This window comes from Panicum virgatum, chromosome 2K (assembly GCF_016808335.1).
Source record: "Panicum virgatum strain AP13 chromosome 2K, P.virgatum_v5, whole genome shotgun sequence".
In the NCBI taxonomy this organism is placed as follows: domain Eukaryota; kingdom Viridiplantae; phylum Streptophyta; class Magnoliopsida; order Poales; family Poaceae; genus Panicum; species Panicum virgatum.
The window spans coordinates 5141343-5168236 of record NC_053137.1 but is presented as its reverse complement, the minus strand read 5'-3'; the positions used below and the strand labels follow the sequence as shown (position 1 = coordinate 5168236).

General features: G+C 50.8%; 2 protein-coding genes and 1 non-coding gene across 6 annotated transcripts in view; 1 reads left to right on the top strand and 2 right to left on the bottom strand.

Moving 5' to 3' along the window:
• The window catches only part of LOC120662578 (valine--tRNA ligase, chloroplastic/mitochondrial 2-like), a 35664-nt gene extending 23176 nt beyond the window's left edge, over positions 1 to 12488 (bottom strand). The window contains exons 1-12 of one of the 4 annotated variants that reach the window (XM_039941699.1): positions 12184 to 12487; positions 12016 to 12100; positions 11098 to 11224; positions 10212 to 10295; positions 10037 to 10131; positions 9547 to 9638; positions 8846 to 8899; positions 6128 to 6180; positions 5876 to 5943; positions 5542 to 5617; positions 5336 to 5419; positions 4542 to 4690 (exon numbers count right to left, since the gene is read on the bottom strand). In XM_039941699.1, coding sequence (XP_039797633.1) covers positions 4542 to 4690; positions 5336 to 5419; positions 5542 to 5617; positions 5876 to 5943; positions 6128 to 6180; positions 8846 to 8899; positions 9547 to 9638; positions 10037 to 10131; positions 10212 to 10295; positions 11098 to 11224; positions 12016 to 12100; positions 12184 to 12325 — 1109 coding nt within the window. In that variant the 5' untranslated portion in view covers positions 12326 to 12487. Of the gene's footprint in view, positions 1 to 4541; positions 4691 to 5335; positions 5420 to 5541; positions 5618 to 5875; positions 5944 to 6127; positions 6181 to 8845; positions 8900 to 9546; positions 9639 to 10036; positions 10132 to 10211; positions 10304 to 11097; positions 11225 to 12015; positions 12101 to 12183 lie in introns of all 4 variants that reach the window. The other 3 variants (XM_039941717.1, XM_039941709.1, XM_039941704.1) reach the window with 3 other exon arrangements.
• Positions 12489 to 13704: 1216 nt separating this feature from the next.
• TRNAG-UCC lies at positions 13705 to 13776 on the bottom strand. The gene has a single exon. It is a non-coding gene; the product is annotated as a tRNA-Gly (tRNA).
• A 186-nt stretch (positions 13777 to 13962) lies between these two features.
• On the top strand, positions 13963 to 26325 carry LOC120662568 (D-lactate dehydrogenase [cytochrome], mitochondrial-like). Its single transcript, XM_039941692.1, has 18 exons — positions 13963 to 14274; positions 14378 to 14471; positions 14620 to 14720; positions 15197 to 15245; positions 15748 to 15840; positions 16190 to 16304; positions 22430 to 22490; positions 22670 to 22706; positions 22795 to 22856; positions 23019 to 23115; positions 23379 to 23453; positions 23734 to 23842; positions 24428 to 24537; positions 24751 to 24813; positions 25151 to 25230; positions 25458 to 25588; positions 25732 to 25775; positions 25940 to 26325. Exons 1-18 carry the CDS (start codon positions 14051 to 14053, stop codon positions 26057 to 26059), a joined length of 1665 nt encoding a protein of 554 aa, XP_039797626.1. The 5' UTR covers positions 13963 to 14050; the 3' UTR covers positions 26060 to 26325.
• The last annotated feature ends 569 nt before the right edge of the window (positions 26326 to 26894 follow it).

Here is a 26894-nt window from a genome sequence, read left to right as displayed (position 1 = left end):
GTGCCTCGACCACGTGGAGCAGCTCTGCGACGTCTGCGTGCTGACGAAGCAGAGGCGGCACTCCTTCCCCCAGCAGGCGAGCTTTCGAGCCAAGGAGCGGCTCGAGCTCGTACACGGGGACTTGTGTGGCCCGGTGACACCGGTCACACCAGGAGGACGGCGCTACTTCCTGCTGCTCGTCGACGACCTCTCCCGCTTCATGTGGGTGATGATCCTCGGCAGCAAGGGAGAGGCTGCGGACGCCATCAGGCGTGCTCAGGCTGCTGCGGAGGCGGAGAGCGGCCGCAAGTTGCGCGTGCTGCGCACCGACAACGGCGGCGAGTTCACGGCGGCCGAGTTCGCGGCATACTGCGTGGATGAGGGCATCCAGCGCCACTACTCCGCGCCGTACAGCCCGCAGCAGAACGGCGTCGTCGAGCGGCGCAACCAGACGGTTGTGGGGATGGCCCGGGCCCTCCTCAAGCAGAGGGGGATGCCGGCTGTCTTCTGGGGAGAGGCGGTGGTGACGGCCGTCTACATCCTCAACCGCTCGCCCACCAAGGCACTCGACGGCATGACGCCGTATGAGGCTTGGCATGGGCGCAAGCCGGCGGTCTCCCACCTGCGGGTCTTCGGCTGCCTCGCGTTCGCCAAGGAGCTTGGCCATATCGGCAAGCTCGACGACAGGAGCACTCCGGGAGTGTTCATCGGCTACGCGGCGGGTTCGAAGGCCTACCGCATTCTCGACCCGGAGACACAGCGTGTGCGCACGGCGCGCGACGTTGTGTTCGACGAAGGGCGAGGATGGGCGTGGGACAAGGCGGTGGACGACGGCTCGGCTCCGACATGCGACGACTTCACCGTCGAGTACGTCCACTTCGAGGGAGCTGGGGGAGTAGGCAGCTCTTCTTCGCCGAGCGTGCCTACCCCGGTCCCCGAGCCTCCACCGACTCCGGCGCCCGCCACACCGGCGGCACCACGCCCTTCCGCTACGACTCCGGCTGCGCCGAGTTCCTCGGCTGCACCACCACAGCCGGCGACGCCGCGCACTCCAGTACCGATAGCTACTCCTCCGGGCCCGTCTACTTCGACACCTGCTCGTGCTGAGCACAGTCCGGTGGAGTTCGCTACTCCGCTCTCTCACGACGAGGAGCGCGTCGACGCGTACCATGACGGCGAGCCGTTGCGGTACCGTACGATGGAGGACCTTCTCGGTGACCAGCCGGTGCCGGGCCTGGTGCCTCACGACCTGGAGGCACAGTTGCACCTCGCGTGCGACGATGGCGAACCTCGGTCTTTCGCAGAGGCCGAGGGACACGCGGCCTGGCGTGCCGCGATGCAGTCGGAGATGGACGCGGTTGAGAAGAACCGCACTTGGGAGCTTGCTGATCTCCCTCGCGGTCACCGCGCGATCACCCTTAAGTGGGTGTTCAAGCTGAAGAGGGATGAGGCCGGCACCGTCGTCAAGCACAAGGCTCGCCTGGTGGCACGAGGTTTCGTGCAGCAGGAGGGAGTCGACTTCGACGATGCCTTCGCCCCCGTGGCACGGATGGAGTCCGTGCGACTCCTCCTTGCGCTAGCTGCCCAGGAGGGCTGGCGTGTCCATCACATGGACGTCAAGTCGGCGTTTCTCAACGGCGACTTGAAGGAGGAGGTCTACGTGCACCAGCCGCCGGGGTTTGCGATCCCCGGCAAGGAGGGTAAGGTGCTACGTCTGCGCAAGGCCCTCTATGGCTTGCGGCAGGCCCCGAGGGCGTGGAACGCCAAGCTGGACTCCACGCTCAAGGGGATGGGCTTCGAGCAAAGCCCGCACGAGGCGGCCATCTACCGGCGGGGCAAAGGAGGCAATGCCCTGCTGGTGGGTGTCTACGTCGACGACTTGGTGATCACCGGCACCAAGGATGCGGAGGTGGCAGTGTTCAAGGAGGAGATGAAGGCCACCTTCCAGATGAGCGACTTGGGGCCTCTCTCCTTCTACCTGGGGATCGAGGTGCACCAGGACGACTCCGGGATCACACTTCGACAGACCGCCTACGCCAAGCGCGTCGTCGAGCTCGCTGGGCTCACCGACTGCAACCCAGCCCTCACTCCGATGGAGGAGAGGCTGAAGCTGAGCCGTGACAGCACGGCGGAGGAGGTGGACGCTACTCAGTACCGGCGTCTTGTGGGGAGCCTCCGCTACCTCGCCCACACACGGCCGGACTTGGCGTTCTCCGTCGGCTACGTCAGTCGGTTCATGCAGCGACCGACGACGGAGCACCAGCAGGCCGTGAAGAGGATCATCCGCTATGTTGCGGGGACTCTCGACCACGGTCTCCACTACCCGAGGTGCCCTGGGGCGGCACACTTCGTCGGGTACAGCGACAGCGACCACGCCGGCGACATCGACACCAGCAAGAGTACGAGCGGGATCCTCTTCTTCCTTGGCGAGTGCCTCGTTAGCTGGCAGTCGGTCAAGCAGCAGGTGGTGGCCTTGTCCAGCTGCGAGGCCGAGTACATAGCGGCCTCCACTGCGTCGACTCAGGCACTCTGGCTCGCTCGACTGCTGGGTGATCTACTCGGCAGAGACATTGGAGCGGTGGAGCTCAGGGTGGACAGCAAGTCCGCCCTGGCCTTGGCGAAGAACCCCGTTTTCCATGAACGGAGCAAGCACATCCGGGTGAGGTACCACTTCATCCGAGGCTGCTTGGAGGACGGGAGCATCAAGGCAAGCTACATCAACACCAAGGACCAGCTTGCAGACCTGCTCACCAAGCCCCTTGGGAGGATCAAGTTCCTTGAGCTCTGCTCCAGGATCGGGATGGTCCAATCCTCCCACAAGACGACGCACAAGACTTAGGGGGAGAATGATGGATAAGTCTTTGTGCTGGATGGATAAGGCATAGAGTCCTTGCAAGGACCAGGGCATATATTCCTTTAGCATATTTCAGTTTGCTAGGACAGCATCTTGCTAGGACAGTCAGTTTGCTAGGACAGCATCTAGCTTTAGTTCTTTTGACTAGCATCTTAGCATCTTTTGCTGCAGCAAGCTTTGGCTGCCTGCCTTGGCTGCCTATAAGTATGTATCCCCAGCCCCTTGGGTTGGCATGGCTTTGAGTTTGTGAATATGAGAAAACCAGAAAATTGCCCCAAGTTCATTGTCATCCTCTCAGCTCAATGAGAGTTAGAATTGAGCTTCTAACAGTCGGACTCCTTCAGCGCACCATCACTTCGCTGCAGTCTGAGTTCGCTATGAAGGACCTCGGTGAGCTCCATCACTTTTTAGGGATGCATGTGCAGCGCCGTGGCACCGGCTTGTTCCTCTCTCAGCGCCAATATATGGTGGACCTTCTGGAGCGCGCAGGCATGGCTAAGTGCAAGCCATGTGCTACTCCTGTCGACATTAATCCGAAGCTGCCAGCAGATGGGCCGCCCGTCCAGAATCCTTCGGATTATCGCAGCCTCGCAGGAGCTCTTCAGTGGCTAACCTTCACCCGTCCGGATCTCGCATATGCTGTTCAGCAGGTCTGTCTCTTCATGCATGATCCTCGGGAGCCGCATCTTGCTGCCCTCAAGCGCATTCTGCGCTATGTCCGTGGCACGCTGCATATGGGTCTTCTGCTTCGGCCTTCTCGGAGTTCTGACTTGATGGTGTACTCTGACGCTGATTGGGCTGGCTGCCCCGACACCAGGCGCTCTACCTCCGGCTATGCGGTCTTCCTCGGCGACAACCTAGTCTCCTGGTTCTCCAAGCGGCAGAACACAGTCTCCCGTTCCAGTGCGGAGGCTAAGTACCGTGCCGTGGCCGAGGCCACTTGGTTGCGCCAACTTCTGCTGGAGCTTCATGCGCCTTCACACCGTGCCTCGCTGGTATATTGTGATAATATCAGCGTTGTCTACATGTCCTCCAACCCCGTCCAGCATCAGCGCACCAAGCACATCGAGATCGATCTTCACTTCGTGCGGGAGCGCGTTGCTCTTGGTGATGCCCGTGTCATGCACGTCCCGACGTCTGCACAGTACGCCGACATCTTCACCAAAGGGTTGCCTACTTCTCTCTTTCAGGAGTTCAGGTCAAGTCTGAACGTTCAAGGCTTCGACGATCAGACTGCGGGGGCGTGTTAGCAAGGCGATTAGAGTTATGAGTAGTTGGCCCATTGGGCCTTGGGTGGCCGGCGCCCAGCCTTCCTGGCTGGGGGCGCCCCCCCCCCCCCCCCCCCCCCCCCCCCCCCCCCGCGGTTGGTAGACGGCGGCGGGATCCTCCTGATGGTGGTGTTTCTATAAACCATCTAGGGTATCCCGTCTATATATGTACACCCTGTGCACCTCTATCAATCAATCCATTCATTCCCCGCAATATACATTGCTTGCACACGGGGGCGCCGTAACCCGTGTGAGAGCGGGCCGGGACCTATTTTCCATGTGCTTTGCCGTGTCGACAGGCGAGGGGATTCTTTTAACCCCAGCCTAAAATTCGCTCCCACCAGGAGTCGAACTCAGGACCTAAGGAGTGCTACTGAGGCCACCTAACCAGTCCGGCTAGGCACCCGTTCGCTACAGTTTGAAAAGAAGAAAATACATACCTGTACAATCCAGCAACATCATTTAGCGTACCATCTTTGTTCATAACATTGAGAATTGGTAGCCCAAGCTTTCGAGCAATATGATAATCATTATGATCATGTCCAGGGCTAATCTTCAGCACCCCAGTTCCAAATTCTGGATCAACATACTGTAAATCATAGAATCAATAGTTATCATTAACAGGAATCATGCAACTTGTCTAAGATAGAAAAGGGAAGTTCTAAATTCTAACGAAACCATTTGTCTCTTGTAGCCTGAGAAAGGCCACACTACCTCCCTTAAGCACTTCTTTCAAATATCTCTAAATCTAATTGAACGAATTTCTCAATCTAACATCAGACTCAAGCATCCAGAACTCAAATATAGATGAGGGATATATAAGCATGAACTATACAAAGCATGCAGATCAAGCAAAGACTTCATGTAGAGTTACAGACTACATCCAAGCTAGAGATGTAATGATCGGCATAAGTCGAAACTTAGCCCAACAGTTTAGTAGAAAACATCAGTAGCAGTTTTCTTGCTTAGAGCAAGTCCCATCCAATCCGGGTTCAAAGTGTGGCACCTTCTTAGAACAAAGACCTAGGGGAGTCGCCCCCGGGGTGCAGTTTTTAATTTTATTTTATTTTTTACTTCAAATGACAATAATGACATAGAATAAGAGAACACTACAGCCATGCTAATGAGTTGTTTTTGGCATTTTGTGTTGCTATGATTTCATTAACGTTGCAATGCCCTTTATGAAATTGCTAGGAACACATAGAATACTAAGATTATTCAGTTTCGTACTTACCCGGTCAGCAATAATCGGGACATGTCTCCCACATGTCAAGGGTACAATAGCCAATCTGCCGACATATTGGGCATAACGTTTATCCTGTATTGTCAATTGACGTATTAACAATAAGGATTTCTACAAACTAGCCGTTTGAGAAATAAATATTGACATGGTTACATCATAAGTTGTAACAAAAGACAGGAAAACTGGAGAACTCATACCTCTGGGTTAACAGCGACGGCAACATCACCAAATAAAGTTTCAGGCCTTGTGGTCGCAATAGTCAGAAAATCGTCCCTGCATCATAAGTATATGTATGAAACATCTGTAAGCAATTTTCATTGATATACAGATTCAGTTATGTTGCTTGATTTCTTGTATTTACAAGATGAAAGGTTAATTGTACATCATGCAATTCATTTTCCAGAAAATGTAAATTTAAATATAACATGAAGGAAACAAGAATCTGGTGACAAATGAGCTGAAAAATGAAATGTCCATTCACAATCAGATAATGAAATGTCTCAATGCAATATATGGTACAGTGGAAAGCACCTGGTACCGCCAGCAACACGGTACTTGATAAAGTACAAAAATCCAGGTTCTTCAGAGTATTCTACTTCCTGATTAGAATCTCATGTCAGAATCAAACCTTGAGTACCATGCAGAACCATCTGTGATGTGTTAAAGTTTTGCAGCATTTCTGTGTGCCATGATCAAACTTCCATTGATTGATTCTACACTAAATATCCGCAGTTATAGTATAGATGTTTAACTAATTGAAAAAAGGGGCAGATTTTCACATACTAAATCGGACACTGCAGTTTGCAGGTTAGGAGACCAGTTGACCAAATAAGATCCTGTGAATGACAAAATCATCAATCAATATTCATAGAAGTGTTTCAAGATAAAATTACTGCACCATGTTGGGAGCAAAGCATTAAGTTCTGTTAGCAAGGCAATTAGGGTTATGATTAGCAGGTCTTGTTGGGCCTTAGGTGGCCGGCGCCCAGCCTCCCTGGCTGGGAGCGCCGCCCCCTCCTGTGTTTGGTAGATGGCGGCAAGGTCCCTTGATGGTGGTGTTTCTATAAACCATCTAGGGTTCCCTGCCTATATATGTACACTCATTGTGCACCTCTATCAATCAATCCAATCATTCCCTGCAATCTACATTGCTTACATGGTATCACGAGTTAGGGTTTTCTCCCTGCTCCTTCCGCTGCCATAGCGCGCCGCTCCCTGGCTGCGCTGCGCGCCCCTCCCCCCCCCCCCCCCCCCGAGGGTCACCATGACCGGCACCCATCACCCTCTCCCAAACCTGGTTATTAGAAAACGTTCTTGTGAAATCGACGTTTAAACATTAAAACGTCCGTTTAAACGATAAAACGTCCATCGTTTCGTTAAAATCTACCCTCTATTCGTTTCGTTGTTTTATCGTTTTAATAACCCTGCTCCCAAGGCTCCGGCCGACGGTGCCACGGATGAGGAGCACGCCAAGGCCCTTCAGGCACAGCGCGAGGCTGCCCTCGCCAGGGCTGAAGCCGCAGAGGAGGAGGCCGCCGCGCTAGAGCGCGACACCCTCGCCCGGGTGGCCAAGGACTGGGCCATCGCCGCCGCGGGCGCCCCCGACGCCGACCGCCAGGAGGAGAAGGGGGAGGACGCTGCCTCCGACGGGAGCGCCCTTCATCACGCCGTCCTGGCCCATGAAGCTGCTGCACTCGTCAATCTGCACGCTCAGGCCATCAGCGTGCAGAACATCCGGAGCCTCGTCCACGTCCTCCTCGACATCAACGCCGGGAACTACACCCGGTGGCGCGATCAGATCCTCCTCGTCATCGGCTAGTACTCGCTGGAGAGTCACGTCCTCGTCAACCTTCCCGCGCCCGACGCCCCGTGCCTGGTACAGTCGATTTGCTGCATACCTCCTGCCCCTGGGATTCATGGAGGCCAAGTCAGACACCTCTCTGTTCGTCTTCCGTCGCGGCGATGATATGATCTACTTGCTGCTTGATGTCGTCGACATCGTGCTCACAGCCTCTTCTATCGGACTCCTTCAGCGTACCATCACTTCGCTGCAGTCTGAGTTCGCTATGAAGGATCTTGGTGAGCTCCATCACTTCCTGGGGATGCACGTGCAGCACCGTGGCACTGACCTGTTCCTCTCCCAGCGTCAGTATATGGTGGAACTCCTGGAGCGCGCAGGTATGGCTGTTGACATCAATCCGAAGTTACCAGCAGATGTGCCGCTCGTCCAGAGTCCTTCGGATTATCGCAGCCTTGCAGGAGCTCTTCAGTGGCTGACCTTCACCCGTCCGGATATCTCATATGCCATTCAGCAGGTCTGCCTCTTCATGCATGATCTTCGGGAGCCGCATCTTGCCGCCCTCAAGCACATTCTGCGCTATGTGCGTGGCACACTGCATATGGGTCTTCTTCTTCAGCCGTCGCGGAGCTCTGACTTGACGGTGTACTCCGACGCTGATTGGGCTGGATGCCCCGACACCAGGCGTTCCACCTCCGGCTATGCGGTCTTCCTCGGCGACAACCTGGTCTCTTGGTCTTCCAAGCGGCAGAACACAGTCTATCGTTCTAGTGCAGATGCTAAGTATCGTGCTGTGGCCAATGGTGTGGCCGAGGCCACCTGGCTACGCCAACTTCTGCTGGAGCTGCATGTGCCATCCCGCCGAGCCTCGCTGGTATATTGTGATAATATCAACGCCGTCTACATGTCCTCCAACCCCGTCCAGCATCAACGCACCAAGCACATCGAGATCGATCTCCACTTCATTCGGGAGCGTGTTGCTATTGGTGATGTCCGTGTCATGCATGTCCCGACGTCTGCCCAGTACGCCGACATTTTCACCAAGGGGTTACCTACTTCTTTGTTTCAAGAGTTCAGGTCCAGTCTAAACGTTCGAGGCTTCAACGATCAGACTGCGGGGGCGCGTTAGCAAGGCAATTAGGGTTATGATTAGCAGGCCTTGTTGGGCCTTGGGTGGCCGGTGCCCAGCCTCCCTGGCTGGGGGCGCTGCCCCCTCCTGTGTTTGGTAGATGGCGGCAGGGTCCCCTGATGGTGGTGTTTCTATAAACCATCTAGGGTTCCCTGCCTATATATGTACACCCATTGTGCACCTCTATCAATCAATCCAATCATTCCCTGCAATCTACATTGCTTACAAGTTCGTAGAAGGCATGGATCTGGGGAACTTCTTTTGTCTTTATCTATAAAGAAAAGCACATAGAAGAAGTTACTAATGCATCTTAGTCCTGCTTCATATGTGTATTTGTGTCCAGCTACTGCTAATCTACTCGAATAGAAAAGTTTCCAAACTTGATTAGTAGTTAATCTGCCAGCACTAAGCATGTTATGTAAACAAGACCAAGCAAACTATATAGTAGGATAGAAGAACATAAGGGGGGGATAGAAGTTGAAAAATGGCATGCTACAGGCAACACAAAGATCTGCACAAGATCGTACACATACACCCTCTTTTGCAGTAACATAACCATGATAAATCATTGTACCTTGGTATATAAGACCTTTATCATGAAGCCTAACGAACGCTTCGATAACCGCACCTGCAGAATAGAACCACCTATGCATCAATTGTATTCTCCTTGAGTTCTCCTTGAGGGGGTTACCAACACTGTAGTGTTCAAGTCATATTATGATGACAAAAGAGTCTATCAATACTTCTTTTGCAAAGCCTAGGTCAAAGGTCCTAAAAGTCGGTAATCAGTATTCATTTGGTCATCCACATAGTCATTATACAGCCTAACCAGCCTGACTAGCAGCCTAACTGGCAATCAAGTGGTAGCATGTAGGAGCATTTGTTGTATATGGTCTAGTAGACCTCCTTATAGAATACTGGGAAAAGTCTATATAAGTGTCCATAATCACACAAGGAAACTTCAGATATAGCCAAGAGAAGGTCAGAATAGTTTGTCCTCATTCATTAAAGTACACAGAAATGGCACGGTTACCCCATATCATCATCACGATCCTGACTACAGTGCAAGTTACACAACAACACAATGAATCCATCATGCAACCAGTTGCCTCATCAATATCATAATTTTAGGAGAAGATAGGCATCATACAAGGTATAGATGTGAAATCCTTTAAATCAGGAAACAAGCAAGTAGCTTTCAGCTAACTTAATGACACAATGATGCGGGGAAATACTAAATGTAAACAGCATCACCAGTAACACAGTAACACTTACGACTCAATTGTTCATCGAGAGTGAAACGTTCACGACTCCAATCACAAGAAGCGCCCAATCGCCTAATCTGATTAGTGATAGTGCCCCCATATCTGAAAGGGAAACAGTGATCATAGTGAGAACACATCGGTTTTGCAGACAATCCATCTTTACAAGGAGTTCATGAGTCCTCACAAGTGAAAATCCATCTGAAGCTAACCAAACAATCATAATAATGTGTGTCTCGAAAATAATCATAATAATTGGTATAAAACAACCAAAGTTGGTATTGTGTAAACTAAAACCAATCATGATATTCTTCGATCACAACTTCATGACAGTTGATTTCGCAGTTTATTAGTTTAGAAGTCTAATGAAGCACTAGATATCCTGATTAAGGCAAATGAAATGCAGTAAACAGTCAAAGTAATCAACAGAAAAGAATGCTTCAGAGTCCATAGTTTTAAGTTGCACAAGACAACAGTCGCAAATTGTAAAAAAAAGGACTGACTTCTCTTTCCACTCCCAAACTTTTTTGGTGAACTCCTCTCGTGTCAGATCTGTCCTTTTGACACCTTCAGCAGCCAGCATCTTTTCCACGACCAACTGAAACATAAATGCAAAAGGTTAAAAGGAGAAACCCACAATACTAGAGTTCTATCAAACGTGTGATAAGATGTACAGACCTGAGTTGCAATCCCGGCATGGTCAGTGCCAGGTATCCAGAGTGCAGGTCTCCCTTTCATTCGGAAATACCTAACCATTATATCCTGAGTCACTTAAAGAAATGGGGATTCTTTTAGTGATAAAAGGCGAAACAAAAAAAATGGAAGGAAGCAAGAGGCGTATCAGCTTGCATACAACATGATGCTACAAGAATGTTTTATACACAGATTATCTAGGATTCTAAAGTACATCAATGAACTTAAACAAGTTGACTGCTACAGTATGTTACATAAAGTTTCACGGCACTTGTAGAGGTTAGCTTTAGACAGACTTCATAAATCGCTAATGACCAGTATTCACTCTACTGTAGCATATGTAACTCGTTCATGTGCCCATTGAGAGAAATCAGTTGCTAGAGCAATTGTAAGATCACAATCTCTTCAAGAAAAAGATTCACTCAAAGGAGCATATCCATAATGCTCATCTTAATTACTCCATTCAAAATTTGCAAGGCTAGTTAGCTGCAGGCACGATAACTGAGGAGGGTCTGAATTATGAAATCAAGAGAAAGAAGGAAGGAAACGACCAAGCTAATCCTACTTAATCACTTTGTAAACATGAGAAAGAATAGTTAGTGAGCACACGCAGATGAGAGAGGAGGTAATAATGATTAATGAGGGCAAAGAAGGTAAAACATCAATAAATTCATATGCAAGCTTTATATCTTCAAAGAAGGTGCAGAGAACTATGTGTCATAATTAGAAATGGAGGGAGTATTTACAAAGGTGTGACAAAAATTCATAAACTAAGTCTGATAAAAGAACACAGTAAATGTACGATAAAATTGTGCAGTATGTAGTTAGTCAACAGAATAAGCACAATAGAAATGGAATTTAATCATCCAACCTCAAGGGTGACGAACATCGCATGGCCCATATGCAGTGATCCGGTAACATTTGGGGGTGGCATCGGGATGACAAATGGATCTCCTCCACGGTCAAAATTAGGCTTAAAGAATCCTTGAGATTGCCACCTAATAGATCATAATGTATAAGGAAGTTTGTTGAAGCACAGGAACTCATAGTTCACTCAAGCAGGACGAACAGACAACGCAAACGTCAACTAATAAATTGTGGAGCATTGTTCAAGTATATTTCTTGATTAGGACTATCATGATGGGTATAAAACAACTGTCAACTTTCATGATTTGTTAATTGTGTACTGTTCTATGTTCCCTAGTGGGGACAAAACTCTGTGTTTAACTTCCGATTTTTCTAATAAAAACTAGTTTATACTGCCATCAAAATTATATTGAATTATTTTTTCCTAGCTTGTTAACTGCCATCACTTGACTTACTGATAATAGCAGGGCAGCAGAAATAGGTTCAAGCATGCTATGCTCCCATGTAATCTATCAATGTACCAATACACAAATGGTAATTCACAGATATAAAGAAAAAAAATAATGCCACTCTGCGGAGAGCAAGGAACAACTGACAATGCACTGGCATGTCAGGACTTATATGAATTCCATTCCATCACAGTTCATTGCGACCACAATCAGAAATGGACAAGCGAGCACCCAAATCATCTGTGAAAACCACTATCAAAGCGATAAGAGTACGCATTGATCCACTTTCAAATTGAAGGATAACTGCTGAAAATCTATATAGTACACTAGTGCCGCATCAAAGGCTGTGCGCATGTGCCAAATTACAGACCGAAATCCGAATGAGCACCTATTATGACTTGATTAGAACGTCCTTAAACGAATCCAAAAACAAAACAGGCAAGCAAAAACTACTCATAGACACGCGAAATTACCACTTGTAAATCCGCTCCTCGTTGGTGAAGTCGAACGATTTCGCGACCTCCGGTGAGGTGAACGCATCCGCCTCGGAGGCAATCGCTGCAGCGGAACAGACCGGAACAGTTCAATCAGCCGACAAGCCATCCCAGCAGAATCAACGAGCTACACGCGACTGCGTCTACCTGCGCAGAACCTGCGAGCGGCGCGGCGCTGGCCCCCCGCCGGGCGGCGGCATGCGGCGGAGAGAAGCAGCGGGTTGAGGCGGCGGAGGCAGGCGGAGGAGGATGAGGAGAGGAGCGTCGAGGAAGGGCCCGCGAGCGCCATTGGTGGCGCGGCCGCGCGGCCTCGCTGGAGATAAACCCTAATGGAAAAGGGAGGGGATCGGATGCCGCTGGGATTGGGAGGGAGGGGTTTGGGTTTGGAATTGGAAGAGCAAGAGCAAGAGGATAACGCGCGACGGCGGGGAGGGACGGAGGGTGACGGGGCGCACGCGGCACGCGCACCTCTATGCGCTTGGCTTTGGCTTGGCTTGGCCGCTCGGAGCCTCGGACGGAGACGGAGGGTGGAAATGTAAAAACGAAAACATATTTTGGATCTTTTTTTCCTTGTTCATTCATTATTTCTTTGAATTGCAGCCTGTGTTTAAGGTGAAGGGCGCCATTTTTATTAAGACAAAGGGGCACGTTACAATATTTAAGCACAATGTGCTCGAAACATGGGAGGCGCACTCGCTAAACATACTCCGACGTGCGTGCTAACTTAATTTATGCGCTACTAAATTCTTGCAGTGACGGCGTCATGGCCAATGGCAGCATATATGCGCGCACAAAAATTATATTTCCTTACAAAATCATAATTTATATTACAACTCACTAATGTACTATTAGATAAGAATATAAACTGGTAAAATAAAGAGTGTAAAAATGGAAGCAAGCAGGGGCGGATCCAGGAATAAAATATAGGGGGCTGAAGCTTCTTCTTCCTCGAGCTCCTGAAGTCCTGAGCACTCCCTTCCTCCATTGATAACGCAAAAAATTCTTGAGGGGCTCAGGGGGGCTCCATGGTGTCCCAGGCGGTAGGGGGGCTAGAGCCCCCCTAGCCCCCCTTAGATCCGCCACTGGAAGCAAGGGAGATGAAGATCTTCCAACCTCAAACCTTATGTGCAACAATCTCCTATTAATACAAAGTTCAAGTTGGTTCTTGCCTGCCGTAGTTTTTCTTGAGAGAGAGAGAGATCTTCCAACCTTCCAAACATGTGGTTCGGGAAGGTTGGTCGCTATGGATAAGTTGATAGAAATACTGATATAGGGAGAAAAAAAAGTTGATTTGCTTTGTTTGTTGATAGTAACCATGCTAAATGTGCATCAATATCAAGTAGATTATACTAAACCCGATCATATAATATTTTCCTTTTGAAGCAAAAAGCATAAGACATTTTCAAAAGGACTCTTTGCACGAATAGGCAAAATACCGTTTTTAGTTTCTTTAGAACAGTTTTGGTCAATAAGGCAAAGTACTGTCACTATAACTATTTTTCTTTCTGCCCGGTGACAATTTGAGCATGGATGAGGAATAACAAGCAAAGAAGGTTCGGTCAATACACAAAAGTACTGTTTCTTACTTCTGCCCAGTGTTCAGTCTGACTATCTGAGAGTGAAAAGGAAAAACACATAATAATACAAAAAAATACAATACCAAAACTTTGCGTTTACCGGGAGTCGAACCCGGGTCTATTGCTTGGAAGGCAATTATCCTAACCGTTGGACTACAAACGCGCTGACAATGGCACTTCGAGATAACCCTTTATCTATACATTAACTTGGTCCTAATCTCCTCAGCCAAGAGCGCGGGTCACGGGCACGGCTCGTGATTCGTGGCACACTTAACAGAGCGCGGCGCCCGAGGCGAAGGCGTGGGCGACCCGTGCGCTGTGTCGGATGCTCTGGCTCACTCGCGGCCGGCTTCGCTCAACTGATCCCTCCGTGATCGACACAAACTCCACCTCCATCGCTCGCCTCTCGCGGCCTCACCAGTTTACCACCGCCAGCCATGGCTGCCTCCCTCCTCCGTCTCTCCCGCCCCCGCCGCGCGCTCCTCCCCCTGTCCTCGCTCAGCCTCCCGCTCTCCACCCAGCCGCAGCCCACGGCCCCCGCCCCGCCCCCCTCCTCCGCCTCCCGCGGCCTCCCCCGCTTCCTCTCCTTCCTCGCCGCCGCCGCCGCTGCCGCCGCCGGGGGAGCAACCGTCGCCCTCTGTGACCCCGGCGCCGACCACCGGTGCGCGCCCGCGCCCAGTCCCTTCCTCGACGCTTCCCTTCCCAGTGCCCAACCGGGCTGAGCTGACCACGCCTGATTGTCTCTCTGCTTGCTTTTGGTCCAGGGTCGGGGGCAAGGACAGCACGGAGCTGGTCGTGGAAGGGGAGCACCGCCGCGTGCCGCAGGAGTTCATCGACGAGCTCGCGTCCTTCCTCGGGGTGAGTCTGGTGATTCGGGTTGCCGTCGGTGCCTTGAGCTCGAGTACGGCGATGGCCATGATGCGCGCACGCCGAGTGTTCGATGTTTCTTCTGGCGGATGAGTGGACGGCTGCCTGAGAGTGTGGTTTTTTCCCTCCTTTTGGGCAGGAGAACCTGACGGTGGACTACGACGAGAGGAGCTTCCATGGCACGCCGCAGAACAGCTTCCACAAGGCAGCCAACGTGCCCGACGTCGTCGTGTTCCCGAGGTGATAATGCTTGCTAATACTCCAGTAACCATGCTTTGCTAAACCTCAGGGCTGGGTTAAGAGATGCTATTCAAGTTTTTTGCCTAAAATGGGTTGCGTAAAATTGATGGTGTTGGGATGTGCCAAAACCGTTTCATATTGTCACGGCCCACGGGCCAACTGGGTCGCGTGGGTTACTGTAGCGCACGGTTACTGTATGTAGCGCCGCGGCACTGCCTCTTAGTCCCAAACTAGAAACGGTGAGGGAGCCGAACCAGCTTAAATAGCCGGTCTCTGGGAAGCTAGTAACTCCGGTTCGAATCTTTTGCACGAAGCGAGGACGAAAGCGCAAGAGAGTTATTTAGCAGGTGTGTTTTACTCAATGTATAGAGTAAATCTTAGCCGTTCTCCCGGGCCGGGTCGTTACACATATCTGAAGCGTTCATTCCCTGAATGGTCCTTTTTCTAGTAATGACGATGTGACGCCTTCGTTGCAGCACGCAAGATGAGGTACAGAAGATTGTGGTGGCCTGTAACAAGTACAAGGTACGCTATCCTTCTCGTTGGTGCAAATAAATAGGATCGACACAACAGCTTTGGAGACTTGCCTGTCCGGGGCAATTGCTGTGGTAGATTACATTTTACTGTGTTTTGACAGTAGATTATTCACTAAGCGTTGATAATCTTTTGAACTAGTCATTTTTCCATTTCAAATATGTGTTTTCTGTGATGCTCTAAGTGCTCACTAATCACATGCTATATGTGCATAACTGAACTTCATCAAGTTATCCATGCTGGAATTGGTTTATCTTTTGTTATATCATGCAACACTACCCCAGTTTACAGAAATGGCTTTTTCGTAGGACATGCAAAAGTTATGCTTCCATTTCTTAATAAAGAAAGTAATGTTCATGTATTCTACAATTGAGGTTCTGCAGCTTCATTATTGGCTTTCTTGCTACAGTAAGTTAGGGTTAAGAAGCAGACTTTTTGCATTTCTTCTAAAGTTTGATTTGATCTAATTTATGTTCTTTTTACTTGTGTTCAGATTCCAATTGTACCATATGGTGGGGCTACCTCGATTGAGGGTCACACATTGGCACCACATGGTGGTGTTTGCATCGACATGACCTTGATGAAGGTAAACATTAAACAAAAAAGGGCGTACCCAGTGCCGTAGGCTTCCCGCACTGTGCGGGGTCTGGGGAAGGATTGTCTTTAAGCCCCAAGCCTTACCCACACAAATGTGCAGAGGCTGGGGCTCGAATCCGGGACCTTCCGGTTACAGACGGTAGGCTCTACCGTTGCACCAGGCCCGCCCTTCATATAGCTACAAGCCTACAACTAAGTGTTAATGATGTTATGTAAACGAACTGTTTGTGAATGAGTTAGATAAAAAGCTCTAGGATATTGGGGCCTCCACAATCTACTGTGTTTCCTTTCTTCTAATGTGGTTGTGTGGTTCATCATTGCATTATTTTTTTTAACAGAAAATCAAATCCCTCCACGTTGAGGATATGGATGTAGTTGTTGAACCTGGAGTTGGATGGATAGAGCTGAATGAGTACCTGAAGCCATATGGCCTCTTTTTCCCTCTTGATCCAGGAATGTCCTTGTTCCTTGTTCATATAACCTTATATAAAATTCTCGTTAATTTGTTCAGGGAACCCTGTTATGAACCAATCAATGTGGAATTGCATCCAGTTTAACTTAATAGCAGTTGATAAGGCATAGTTCTCTATTGATTTGTGTAAATTTCAATGCATCATCATGATACTCGGCTGGTAATTAGTACCTGTCTTTTGAAGTCTTGATTGAAGTATTTGTAGAATATAGCCATATTTAGTAACTGTTGGTGTATATGTGAGCCCATGTATAGAGGCACATATATATGATCTATATACCCCACCCTTCTAGGGTTTGGAGGAATACATCCATTATTTCCCTAATACATGGTATCATTAGCCTAGGGTTTCCTCTCTCCCTCTCCTCCCTCCCCTCCCAGCCGCCGCCGCCGCCGGTAGCCATGGCCGGCCGCCGGCCGCCGGCACCTCCCCCCTCTCCTCCTTTCCTCCCCTCTCTTCCTTTCCCGGCGGCAGCTCCTCTGCTGCGTGGATCCCGGCCGGCGCCAACCAATGGGTCCCGGCCGCCGGCTCCGGCTCTGCTCTGGGCGCCCCCCCCCTCTGCTCTGGGAGGCCCGCGGCCGCCCTACGCCGCCGTCGCGCTGGCTGCAGCCGTCGACGCGGGCCCTCCCGGCGCGGGCGGCCCGCCTCCTCCTCCTCCTCCCGGCCCCGATCCCGCCCTGCAGCCGCCGCCACTGCGGGCGCGGGGGGCGCGGGCGCAGGGGGCGCGGGGGGAGCCGCCGCCGCCGCTGCCCAGCGTGCCCCTCCTGCCGCCGCCGCCGCTGCCCAGCGTGCCCCTGTTGCCGCCGCCGCCGCCACTGCTGGCGCGGGCGCAGGGGGTGCGGGCGCAGGTGGCGCGGGCGGTGCTACCGGCCCCCTGCAGCCGCCGGCCGGTGATGCGGCCGCCGCTGCCACTGCGGCCCACCGCGCCGCGATCGCTGCGGCCAAGCAGGCCGCCGCCGCCACGCCCGATCCCGCGTGGTCGGGCCTCGGGATGGCCCCTGCGGATGCGCCGCTCGCCGCCGCCGCCTTCCGTGGGCAGCAGGCCGACGCCGCTCTCGCCGCGGCCCTCCTCGCCGGCAAGTCGGAGGCTTCGGCGGCGCAGGAGCGGGTCCGCGTGGCGGCCCTCGCTTGGGAGCACGAGCGTGCCACGGCCGATGCCCTCGCTCTTCGGGTCGCCAAGGCGGAGCACCACATCCATGTCTCCTCCGGCCAGCAGCCCGTCGTCCCCGAGCACGGCGCCTCTTCCTCTCACCAGGCCGCGCCCGCTGGATCTGGACCCCGGCACGACCCGACCGACCCCATGGTCGCCCAGCTCCACCTCCAAGCCTCCGGCGTCCAGAACATCAGGGCCCTGGTCACCGTCCTCCTCGACCCCACGTCCTCCTCTTACGGACGCTGGCGGGACCAGGTTCTGCTCGCCCTCCGCCGCTACGCCCTCGATGACCACGTCCTCCTCGACACGCCGATCGAGGCGCAGGATGTGGTGTGGCTGCGCTTCGACAGCGTCGCCATGTCCTGGATCTTTGAGACCATCTCCCTAGATCTTCAGAACCTCGTCAGGACCCACAGCGGCACCGCGCGACAGGCCTGGGTGGCGCTCGAGGGGCAGTTCCTCAGCAACGCCAAGTTCCGCGCCCTCCAGCTCGACGTCACCTTCCGCACCTTCGCGCAGGGGGACCTCTCCGTGGGTGAGTTCTGCCGGCGGATGAAGGGCATGGCCGATGCCCTTCACGACCTCGGGTGTCCAGTGTCCAATCGGGTCCTGGTGCTCAATGTCCTGCGGGGCCTGAGCAGCACCTATGACCACCTGAAGACCTGGATCACCTGCCAGAGGCCCTTCCCCTCCTTCCTGCGGGTCCGGGACGACCTCGCCCTCGAGGAGATCACCAGGGGTCTCGCTCCCGGATCGTCCTCGTCCACCCCCACCGCGCCCGTCACTGCTCCGCCGGCCTCCTCCGCCGCTCCTGCCACCTCCCTCCTTGGTGCTGCTCCCGCCGGGCAGACCGGAGGTGGGGGGAGGGGGCGTAGACGTCGTCGGCGGGGAGGGACGGGGTGGTGGCGGCACTGGTGGCCCTGCTTCTGCGGGTTTCGGTGCCGGTGGGGGCTGTCGGGGCGCGCCGACTCCGGCTCCCGCTCCCACTCCTGCCCCTGCCCCTGGAGGTACGCCATGGCCATCCTTCAGCAACCCATGGTCAAGGCGCATCTCGATGTGGCCGTTCCAGGGTCCAGGAGGGGGGCCTCGTCCTCAGCTCCAGCCGGAGGCCATGTTCACCGGTGTTGCTCCCTTCTCCGCGCCGTCCTGGACCCCGCCCGCTCAGCCCAGCTAGCAGCCGACCTGGCCTGGGGGTGGGACCAGACCGCTCTGGCGCAGTCCTTCAGCACCATGGGACTGACGCCGCCGGTCAGCACTGAGTGGATCGCCGACTCCGGTGCCTCCTTCCACACCACCCCTGATGCCGGTATCCTCTCTTCTGTCCGACCCTCTTACCCCTCTTGTCCTTCTTCCATCATGGTTGGTGATGGGTCTTGCCTTCCCGTCACCGCCGTAGATTCTGCTCCTGGTTCTTTTCGCCTTCCTAATGTCCTTGTTGCTCCTCAGATGGTTCACAACCTTCTTTCCATTTGCCAGTTTACTGCCGATAACTCTTGTTCCATCGAATTTGACTCTTCTGGTCTTACTGTGAAGGATTCGGCTTCCCGGCGTCCGCTCCTCCGATGTGACAGCCCGGGGCCCCTTTACACTCTTCGGCTTCCTGCTTCCGCTGCTCCGCCTTCGACTTCTTCTCTGTTTGCCGCTTTTGCCGTGACGCCTTCTTCCACCACCTGGCACCGCCGGCTTGGACACCCCGGCCGCGACGATTTGGCTCAGCTCAGTCGTAGTACCTATGTTCCATGTACTAGAACTCCTGCTGAGCACCTCTGTTATGCGTGCCAGTTAGGTCGTCATGTTAGACTTCCTTTTTCTTCTTCTTCTTCGCATGCTGCGCATGCTTTTGATCTTGTTCACTGTGACCTGTGGACATCTCCTGTACTCAGCATGTCTAGCTATAAATATTATCTTGTCGTGGTGGATGATTTCTCTCATTACTCTTGGACTTTTCTTTTGCGCGCCAAGTCTGAGACCTTCCCCACCCTCCTCCACTTCTTTGCCTGGGTGTCTACTCAGTTCGGCCTCACCATTAAGGCCGTCCAGTGTGACAACGGGCGTGAGTTCGATAACACCACCTCCCGTTCCTTCTTCCTCTCTCGGGGTGTTCAGCTGCGCATGTCTTGTCCGTATACCACTCCTCAGAACGGCAAGGCTGAGCGGATGATTCGCACGACGAACGACGTCGTGTGTACCCTTCTGATCCAGGCCTCTCTGCACCCGCGCTTCTGGGCTGAGAGCCTCCACACCGCCACCTACTTGCTCAACCGTCTTCCGTCCACTCATTTTCCTTCTCCCACTCCACACCACGCTCTGTTCGGTACCCCTCCTCGCTACGACCACCTTCAGGTATTCGGGTGTGCGTGTTACCCTAACACCTCCGCCACCGCTTCTCATAAGCTGGCGCCCCGCTCGACTCATTGTGTGTTATTTGGGTACTCCACTGACCACAAGGGGTACCGATGCTTTGACCTCACCTCTCGCCGTGTCTTGATCTCCCGACACGTCGTCTTTGACGAGTCGGATTTTCCGTACTCCACCTCCTCCACAACTTCTTCTGACCCCGAGTTGGATTCACTGTTTGCGACTGACCCGGTGGTTCAGCCACCGTTACCTGTCTGTCCTTTCCCTGCAGGTTTTCTCGGTACACCGGCACCGCTTCCGGTGATTCCTGCTGCGCCACGCGCGGCCCCGGTGCCTTCCCCTGCACCTGTGCAGGTGTACCGGCGTCGTTCGGCGCCGACACCGGCGCCTCCTCCGGCTCCGGAGGCTCCTGCGACGCCTACACCGGAGCCGTCGCCGCCGCCGCCTCCACCGGCTCCCTCATGAGCCGAGCCGGCGGTGTACCACCCGCCAGTCATCCATTGGGATCCTCGGCATATCCATCCCATGGTGACTCGGCGGATGGCGTCTCAGGCCGCGACTCTTTCCGCCACCGAGGGAGAGCCGCGGGTCTCTCTGGTACCCTCCTCTGTCCGCGACGCCTTATCGGATCCTCACTGGCGTCGCGCGATGGAAGAGGAGTACGCGGCTCTTCTCGCCAACCAGACGTGGGACCTCGTGCCGCGTCCGTCTGGTTGCAATGTGATGACTGGCAAGTGGATCTGGACGCATAAGCGTCGGGCTGACGGCACACTGGAGCGCTACAAAGCTCGCTGGGTTCTCCGGGGGTTCACCCAGCGGCCTGGTGTGTACTATGATGAGACCTTCAGTCCAGTGGTGAAGCCTGCTACTGTGCGCATGGTCCTCTCGCTTGCACTCTCTCGCTCTTGGCTTGTGCACCAGTTGGATGTGAAGAATGCCTTTCTTCACGGCACTCTGTCAGAGACAGTCTACTGCTCTCAGCCAGCGGGATTTGTAGACTCCAGTCGTCCGGACATGGTCTGCCGACTCAACAAGTCTCTATAGTCTGAAGCAGGCTCCGTGGGCTTGGTATTCTCGGTTCGCCACGTTCTTACTGACATTGGGGTTCACCGAGGCCAAGTCTGACACGTCTCTCTTTATCTACCGCCGTGGGGATGAGACTGCCTATCTACTGCTCTATGTCGATGACATTGTGCTCACAGTCTCCAGTCAGCAGTTGCTTCAGAGTGTCATCTCCTCTCTGCAGCAGGAGTTTGCTATGAAGGATTTTGGTCAGCTCCACCACTTCTTGAGCGTCACTGTTGAGCCTCGCCCGTCTAGTCTTCTCCTTCACCAGCGGCAGTACGCACTTGATATTCTGGAGCGGGCTGGGATAACTGATTGCAAGCCCTGCTCCACTCCTGTTGACACTTAGGCGAAGCTGTCTGCTGATCTGGGTGATCCGGTGGCTGATCCTACTGCCTATCGGAGTCTGGCCGGCGCTTTGCAGTACCTCACCTTCATCAGGCCGGACCTCACCTACGTTGTTCAGCAGGTCTGTCTCCATATGCATGATCCCCGGGAGTCACATCTTGCTGCGCTGAAGCGTCTCCTCCGCTACGTCCCTGGCACTGTGGACCTCAGCCTGGTTCTTCACCACTCGTCCTCTGCTAAGCTGGTTGTCTACACCGACGCTGACTGGGCTGGTTGTCCGGACACTCGCCGCTCCACTTCCGGCTACGCCGTCTTCCTGGGCGGCAATCTGGTCTCCTGGTCGTCCAAGCGGCAGCCGGTTGTCTCCCGCTCCAGTGTCGAGGCGGAGTACCGTGCTGTCGCTAACGGCGTAGCGGAGGCGTCCTGACTACGACAGCTCTTGGCGGAGCTCCACAGCCCACTCGCCAAGAGTACGCTCGTCTACTGTGACAACGTCAGCGCCGTGTATCTCTCCACCAACTCCGTCCAGCATCAGCGGACGAAGCATGTGGAGATCGACCTGCACTTCATGCGCAACAGGGTCGCCATCGGCGATGTTCGGATACTCCATGTCCCGACTACCTCCCAGTTTGCCGACATCTTCACCAAAAGACTACCCTCCTCGACCTTCTCAGAGTTTCGCTCCAGCCTCAACGTAGCAAGTGGCTAGTTGTGGCTGCGGGGGGTATTTGCCCTTTGTACTCTCTTTATACTCTCTTCTTGTCCAGTGTTGAACACCGCTGCGCCGGTTGTTCAGACTGCGGGGGGTGTTGGCTTTCTTGTTGTCCAGTCTTGAACACTGCTGCGCCGGTAGTTCAGACTGCGGGGGATGTTGGTGTATATGTGAGCCCATGTATAGAGGCCCATCTAGAGGCCCATGTATAGGATCTATATACCCCACCCTTCTAGGGTTTGGAGGAATACATCCATTATTTCCCTAATACAGCAACTCCATTTTTACTTTGTTGCTTCTATGACTTCATATATATATGTTTAATTCCAAATATCATTCTCCGGGAATATCATCAAAGCATATCATATCTAGAAGTAAAACCATGTTAAGTTCTTCATGCTTATGAAACCCAAACACTCGTGTGATTTAAGCTTGGTGTTTTAGCTGAAAAAAGTAATTTGATCTTCAGGGCCTGGGGCCACAATTGGAGGGATGTGTGCTACTCGCTGTTCTGGTTCATTAGCTGTGAGGTAATTACTCATTTATTCCTTATATTTTTCAGGTTACATTCAAGGTTCTGTAGTACAACCATAAACCCTCATTACACGAACATGCAACCATAAGAGCGATACGTCAATGCATATATTTGTTTGCTAGCTTTGTATTATAACTTTTAAATGGCTTTTATGGCTTTCTTCCTAGTTTGTAGGTATGGAACAATGCGGGATAATGTGATTAATCTTCAGGTAGTTTTCCCTTATTCCTATATCATAAAAAAAATTACATTGTATTGGTTAGGCATACAAAAAGTAAATTCTTATTGGTATTATGCAGGCTGTTTTACCAAATGGTGATGTTATCAAGACAGGTTCCCGGGCTCGAAAGAGTGCAGCTGGGTATGGAAGACACTCTCCTTATTGTCAGAATAACCCCCTTATTGTTTTGTTTTAGGAGTGAATTATATTTTCACTGCTTGGTTTATCTGTGTTACATATGTATGCCATTTTCCTGCTATCGGTTTTCACAACTTTCTTTACCTCTGCCTTGTTGAATGTCAGGTATGATCTTGCTCGTTTGATAATTGGAAGCGAAGGAACTTTGGGTGTAATTACAGAAGTGACTTTACGGCTTCAAAAGCTTCCATCTCATTCTGTGGTGAGTGATTTTAGAAACTCAATATTTTGCTACCATCATGAACTTGTTTGTATAGGCTTGAATCTCAACATAGTGCGGTGTGTACAAACCTTTAATGTATGATATTGTTTGCTTAGGAAAATTTTCTATTCTTTCTAAAGAAAGACGACTTCATGATATGAATTCACTAGTTTTGTGCTGATTTTTTTCCTCTGCACTATGCATCTCTTTTGTTTTCATTTTAGCTATGGAGGCCCTCAGCCTACATGTTTCTGCTATTTCAGGTTGCAATGTGCAATTTTAAAACAATTAAGGATGCTGCTGATGTTGCTATTGCAACAATGCTTTCTGGGATACAGGTTTGTCTTTTCCCTGCTGATTTTCTTTCTTTGCAGTGACCATGATATTCAGGTGTGAAACATTTGATGTCCTGTGTTTCGTATGAAGTGAATGTGCAGAATTTGGCCCCTATTTTGCTGCATGTAGCTGAATATTATGTTCTTTGATATATTTCTTAAGCTTTTAAGTCAACTTTGAAATAAAAATGTTTTTGTGGAACTTTTATCTATGTGTATCAGTGGCAGTCTGCAATGCTCTTGCAGTTTGCCAATATTTATGTTTTCTTTTCTACACGACTAGGTTTCAAGAGTGGAATTGTTGGATGAGGTTCAGATAAGGGCAATAAACATGGCAAATGGTAAAAACTTGCCTGAAGTGCCGACCTTGATGTTTGAATTCATAGGAACAGGTAATGCAACTTACTATATGATCAGCTGTTCAGCATTATGCATCTATGGACTATGGTGGCATTGCTTATTCCCCTGAATTGAATTTATTTGAATAAGCTGCTGTATGAATGGAGTCAGATGAACAAGAAGTTCGCATGTAGCCATGGCATTTGTCCATCTTTTATATGCAATCACCAACTGTCTATATGCACACATCTCTTAAGTATTCTTTAAAAAATTCACTTCGGTACATGCTACTGTCTAGGGAACTTTCAGAACTTTATATTTAATAGAAAACCGTGCTACTGTCAGGAAAACTTTCAGAACACTATATTTGATAGAAAATTGGAGAGATATCAGCCAAGATTATGAAGGATGTATGTATACCAAAACCACTTGATTTCAAACACACGTCCAGTTTTGCTATATGACACCTCTTGTGATCTGCAGTATAATAATATAATTTCTTTGGTTCTGGTAAGTGCTAATTTGAAACTCTTTTGAACTCATAAAAGTTGTTAAACTTCAGCCGTTGTTCCAGTATGTGATCAATTACTGATTACTTCCTTTTCTTTGTTCACATCTCCCCCCTTGCAAATATCCAGAAGCATATGCACTTGAACAAACTCTCTTGGTTCAAAAAATTGCTAGCGAACACCGTGGATCAGATTTTGTTTTTGTTGAGGAGCCGGATGCTAAAGCAGAATTATGGAAGGTCAGTAGAGCTTTTAATCTGAAGAGGCAGTACATTTTCCACTATCCAATATATTGATTTTTCCTTTTGGTTCTATATGATCTTGCACGCATGTTCACATGTTTCATACAGAATTAATTTGCTTCGACTTGTATATAATATTAGCATCACATATTGCAAATGATCTATGGTATTGGAGTATGTTTGTAACAATACTCAGCCCTTCAAGTGCAGATCAGGAAGGAGGCACTTTGGGCTGGTTTCGCTATGAAACCTGATTATGAAGCTATGATAACGGTTTGTTTTCTTACTACATGTTAATACATATATACGTCATTGTAGTAGCCAGGAGCCACATCTAGTGTTATGTATTGTGTGCTTTAATGCTTGCTTCTCAGTTGTCAGTCTCAACAGGACACTCAGTTATCGGATGATAATATTTCTTAGCGTGCCCTTGTTTGAATAAATGAAGCCTTTGTTTTTTCTTGCTAGAAATTTGTTAGATTCAATTTCCTGGTGTAGCTTGTCCAAAAGGTTATTGTTATCATGGCAATCATAACAGAACACGTTGTCAGTTAATATTGCATGATCTGTAACAATTCTCCTAATGCCACCGTATCTGTTTCTTGTGCAGGATGTTTGTGTTCCTTTGTCCAGACTTGCTGAATGTATATCTACATCAAAGTGGCTACTTGATGCGTCTCCATTGACTTGGTATGAAGTTCCTCTTGTTCAAATGTGCTAGTCTCAATTTCTCAGTGGCACTAATACTACGCATGTAATGCAAGAAACGGCCACCTCTTTCACGATCATAAATATAGGAAAGAGAGGCTGTTTGACAATATGCGGGACAGCATTGTCTTAGAGTAGCTTCAGTGAATTCTGAATTTTTATTGGTTGTGAAGAGTGAAGACATTTACTCTGACTATTTATGTTTCCAGTCTGGTTATTGCTCATGCTGGTGATGGAAACTTCCACACAATTATCCTGTTTGATCCAAGTAAAGAAGACCAACGGAAGGAAGCAGAGAGACTAAACCATTTCATGGTCCATACAGCTCTGTCAATGGAAGGTACGAATAGTCTACCTTTTGTCTACTGAGTTTGCTTGCTCTCACATATAACTGTCTTGAACCACATAGCTGCCTTTCTGTTTTTATATCCTTTTTTGCAGTCACTATTGGTCGAAAATATTAACGTGTCTGGTGTCAAACAGGTACATGCACAGGAGAGCATGGTGTTGGCACAGGGAAAATGAAGGCAAGTATCAGTCACTTGTTTCCTCTACAGATGCAAAAGCTTGCTGACGTTACCTCTCCCTCCCTCTCCCCGAAGTGATGGCATAAAAAGTTGAAAACTGCTGAACACCAATAGATGCCATATCATCGCCTCATTATTGATGGACACTTTTGTTCCTTTTGCAGTACCTGGAGAAGGAGTTGGGCATCGAGTCACTCCGGACCATGAAAAGGATAAAGGCCGCGCTGGATCCCAACAACATCATGAACCCGGGGAAGCTGATCCCACCTCACGTCTGCATATGACTGACGCTCTAAGCCGCCACCTGACTGGAGGGGCTCTTCAAGAGTGTGCTTGGTTGGTTCGGGCCTGGTTCCTGGACTTCTCTACCAAATGTCATACGCGTCGGGTGGAAATACACGTCGGCAGCACGCCAAAATTGTACGGGTACAAGACCCAAAAGCCCCCATGAGGGTCTAATAATGGAGCTGAGACATTCCTCTCCCGATTACATCTCAATATGAAAGACTCATCTTGAAAGAGTAAAATACAATGCCGATCCTTAAACTTAGCTCGGGTTGTTCCTGGTCCTTAAACTTTCAAAATGTACACACAACGCTGATGATGTGACGGCGATGCCAACGTCTGAGCTAGGCGCCTATCAACAGTACATCCAGAGTGAGGCCGCGGTGCTGGATCGAAGCGAGGAACCTATTACCTATCAATGGTACACCTAGCAGAATGAGACGGCGATGTTAGATTCGGAGGTCCTTCCGTTGGCCAATGGCCATCTTGCGGTGGCGAGACGGCAGGGCTTTGTACGCACCCTGTGGCCGGCCCGGGTGCCGGCCGTGTCGGCACCATGGAATACAAAACCGCTCGATAATCGTGATTATCGGTGAAATTTATCGTTACCGATGCTAGCGGAAAACATAAACCGACTGGAATTTCGGTGGATTTCAATGGAAAATTCAAAATTTTTAAAAAATTCATAAAAAGTAGAGAACTTATTTTTATAAAAAACTAGACCTTCTCTTGATTTTAGAGTGTTGCCACATGTTGAAAGCAATAATTGTTTGCTTAGGGAAAAAATATTTTTCGTGCGATTAAGGCCGATAATCGATATATATGCGGCGATTA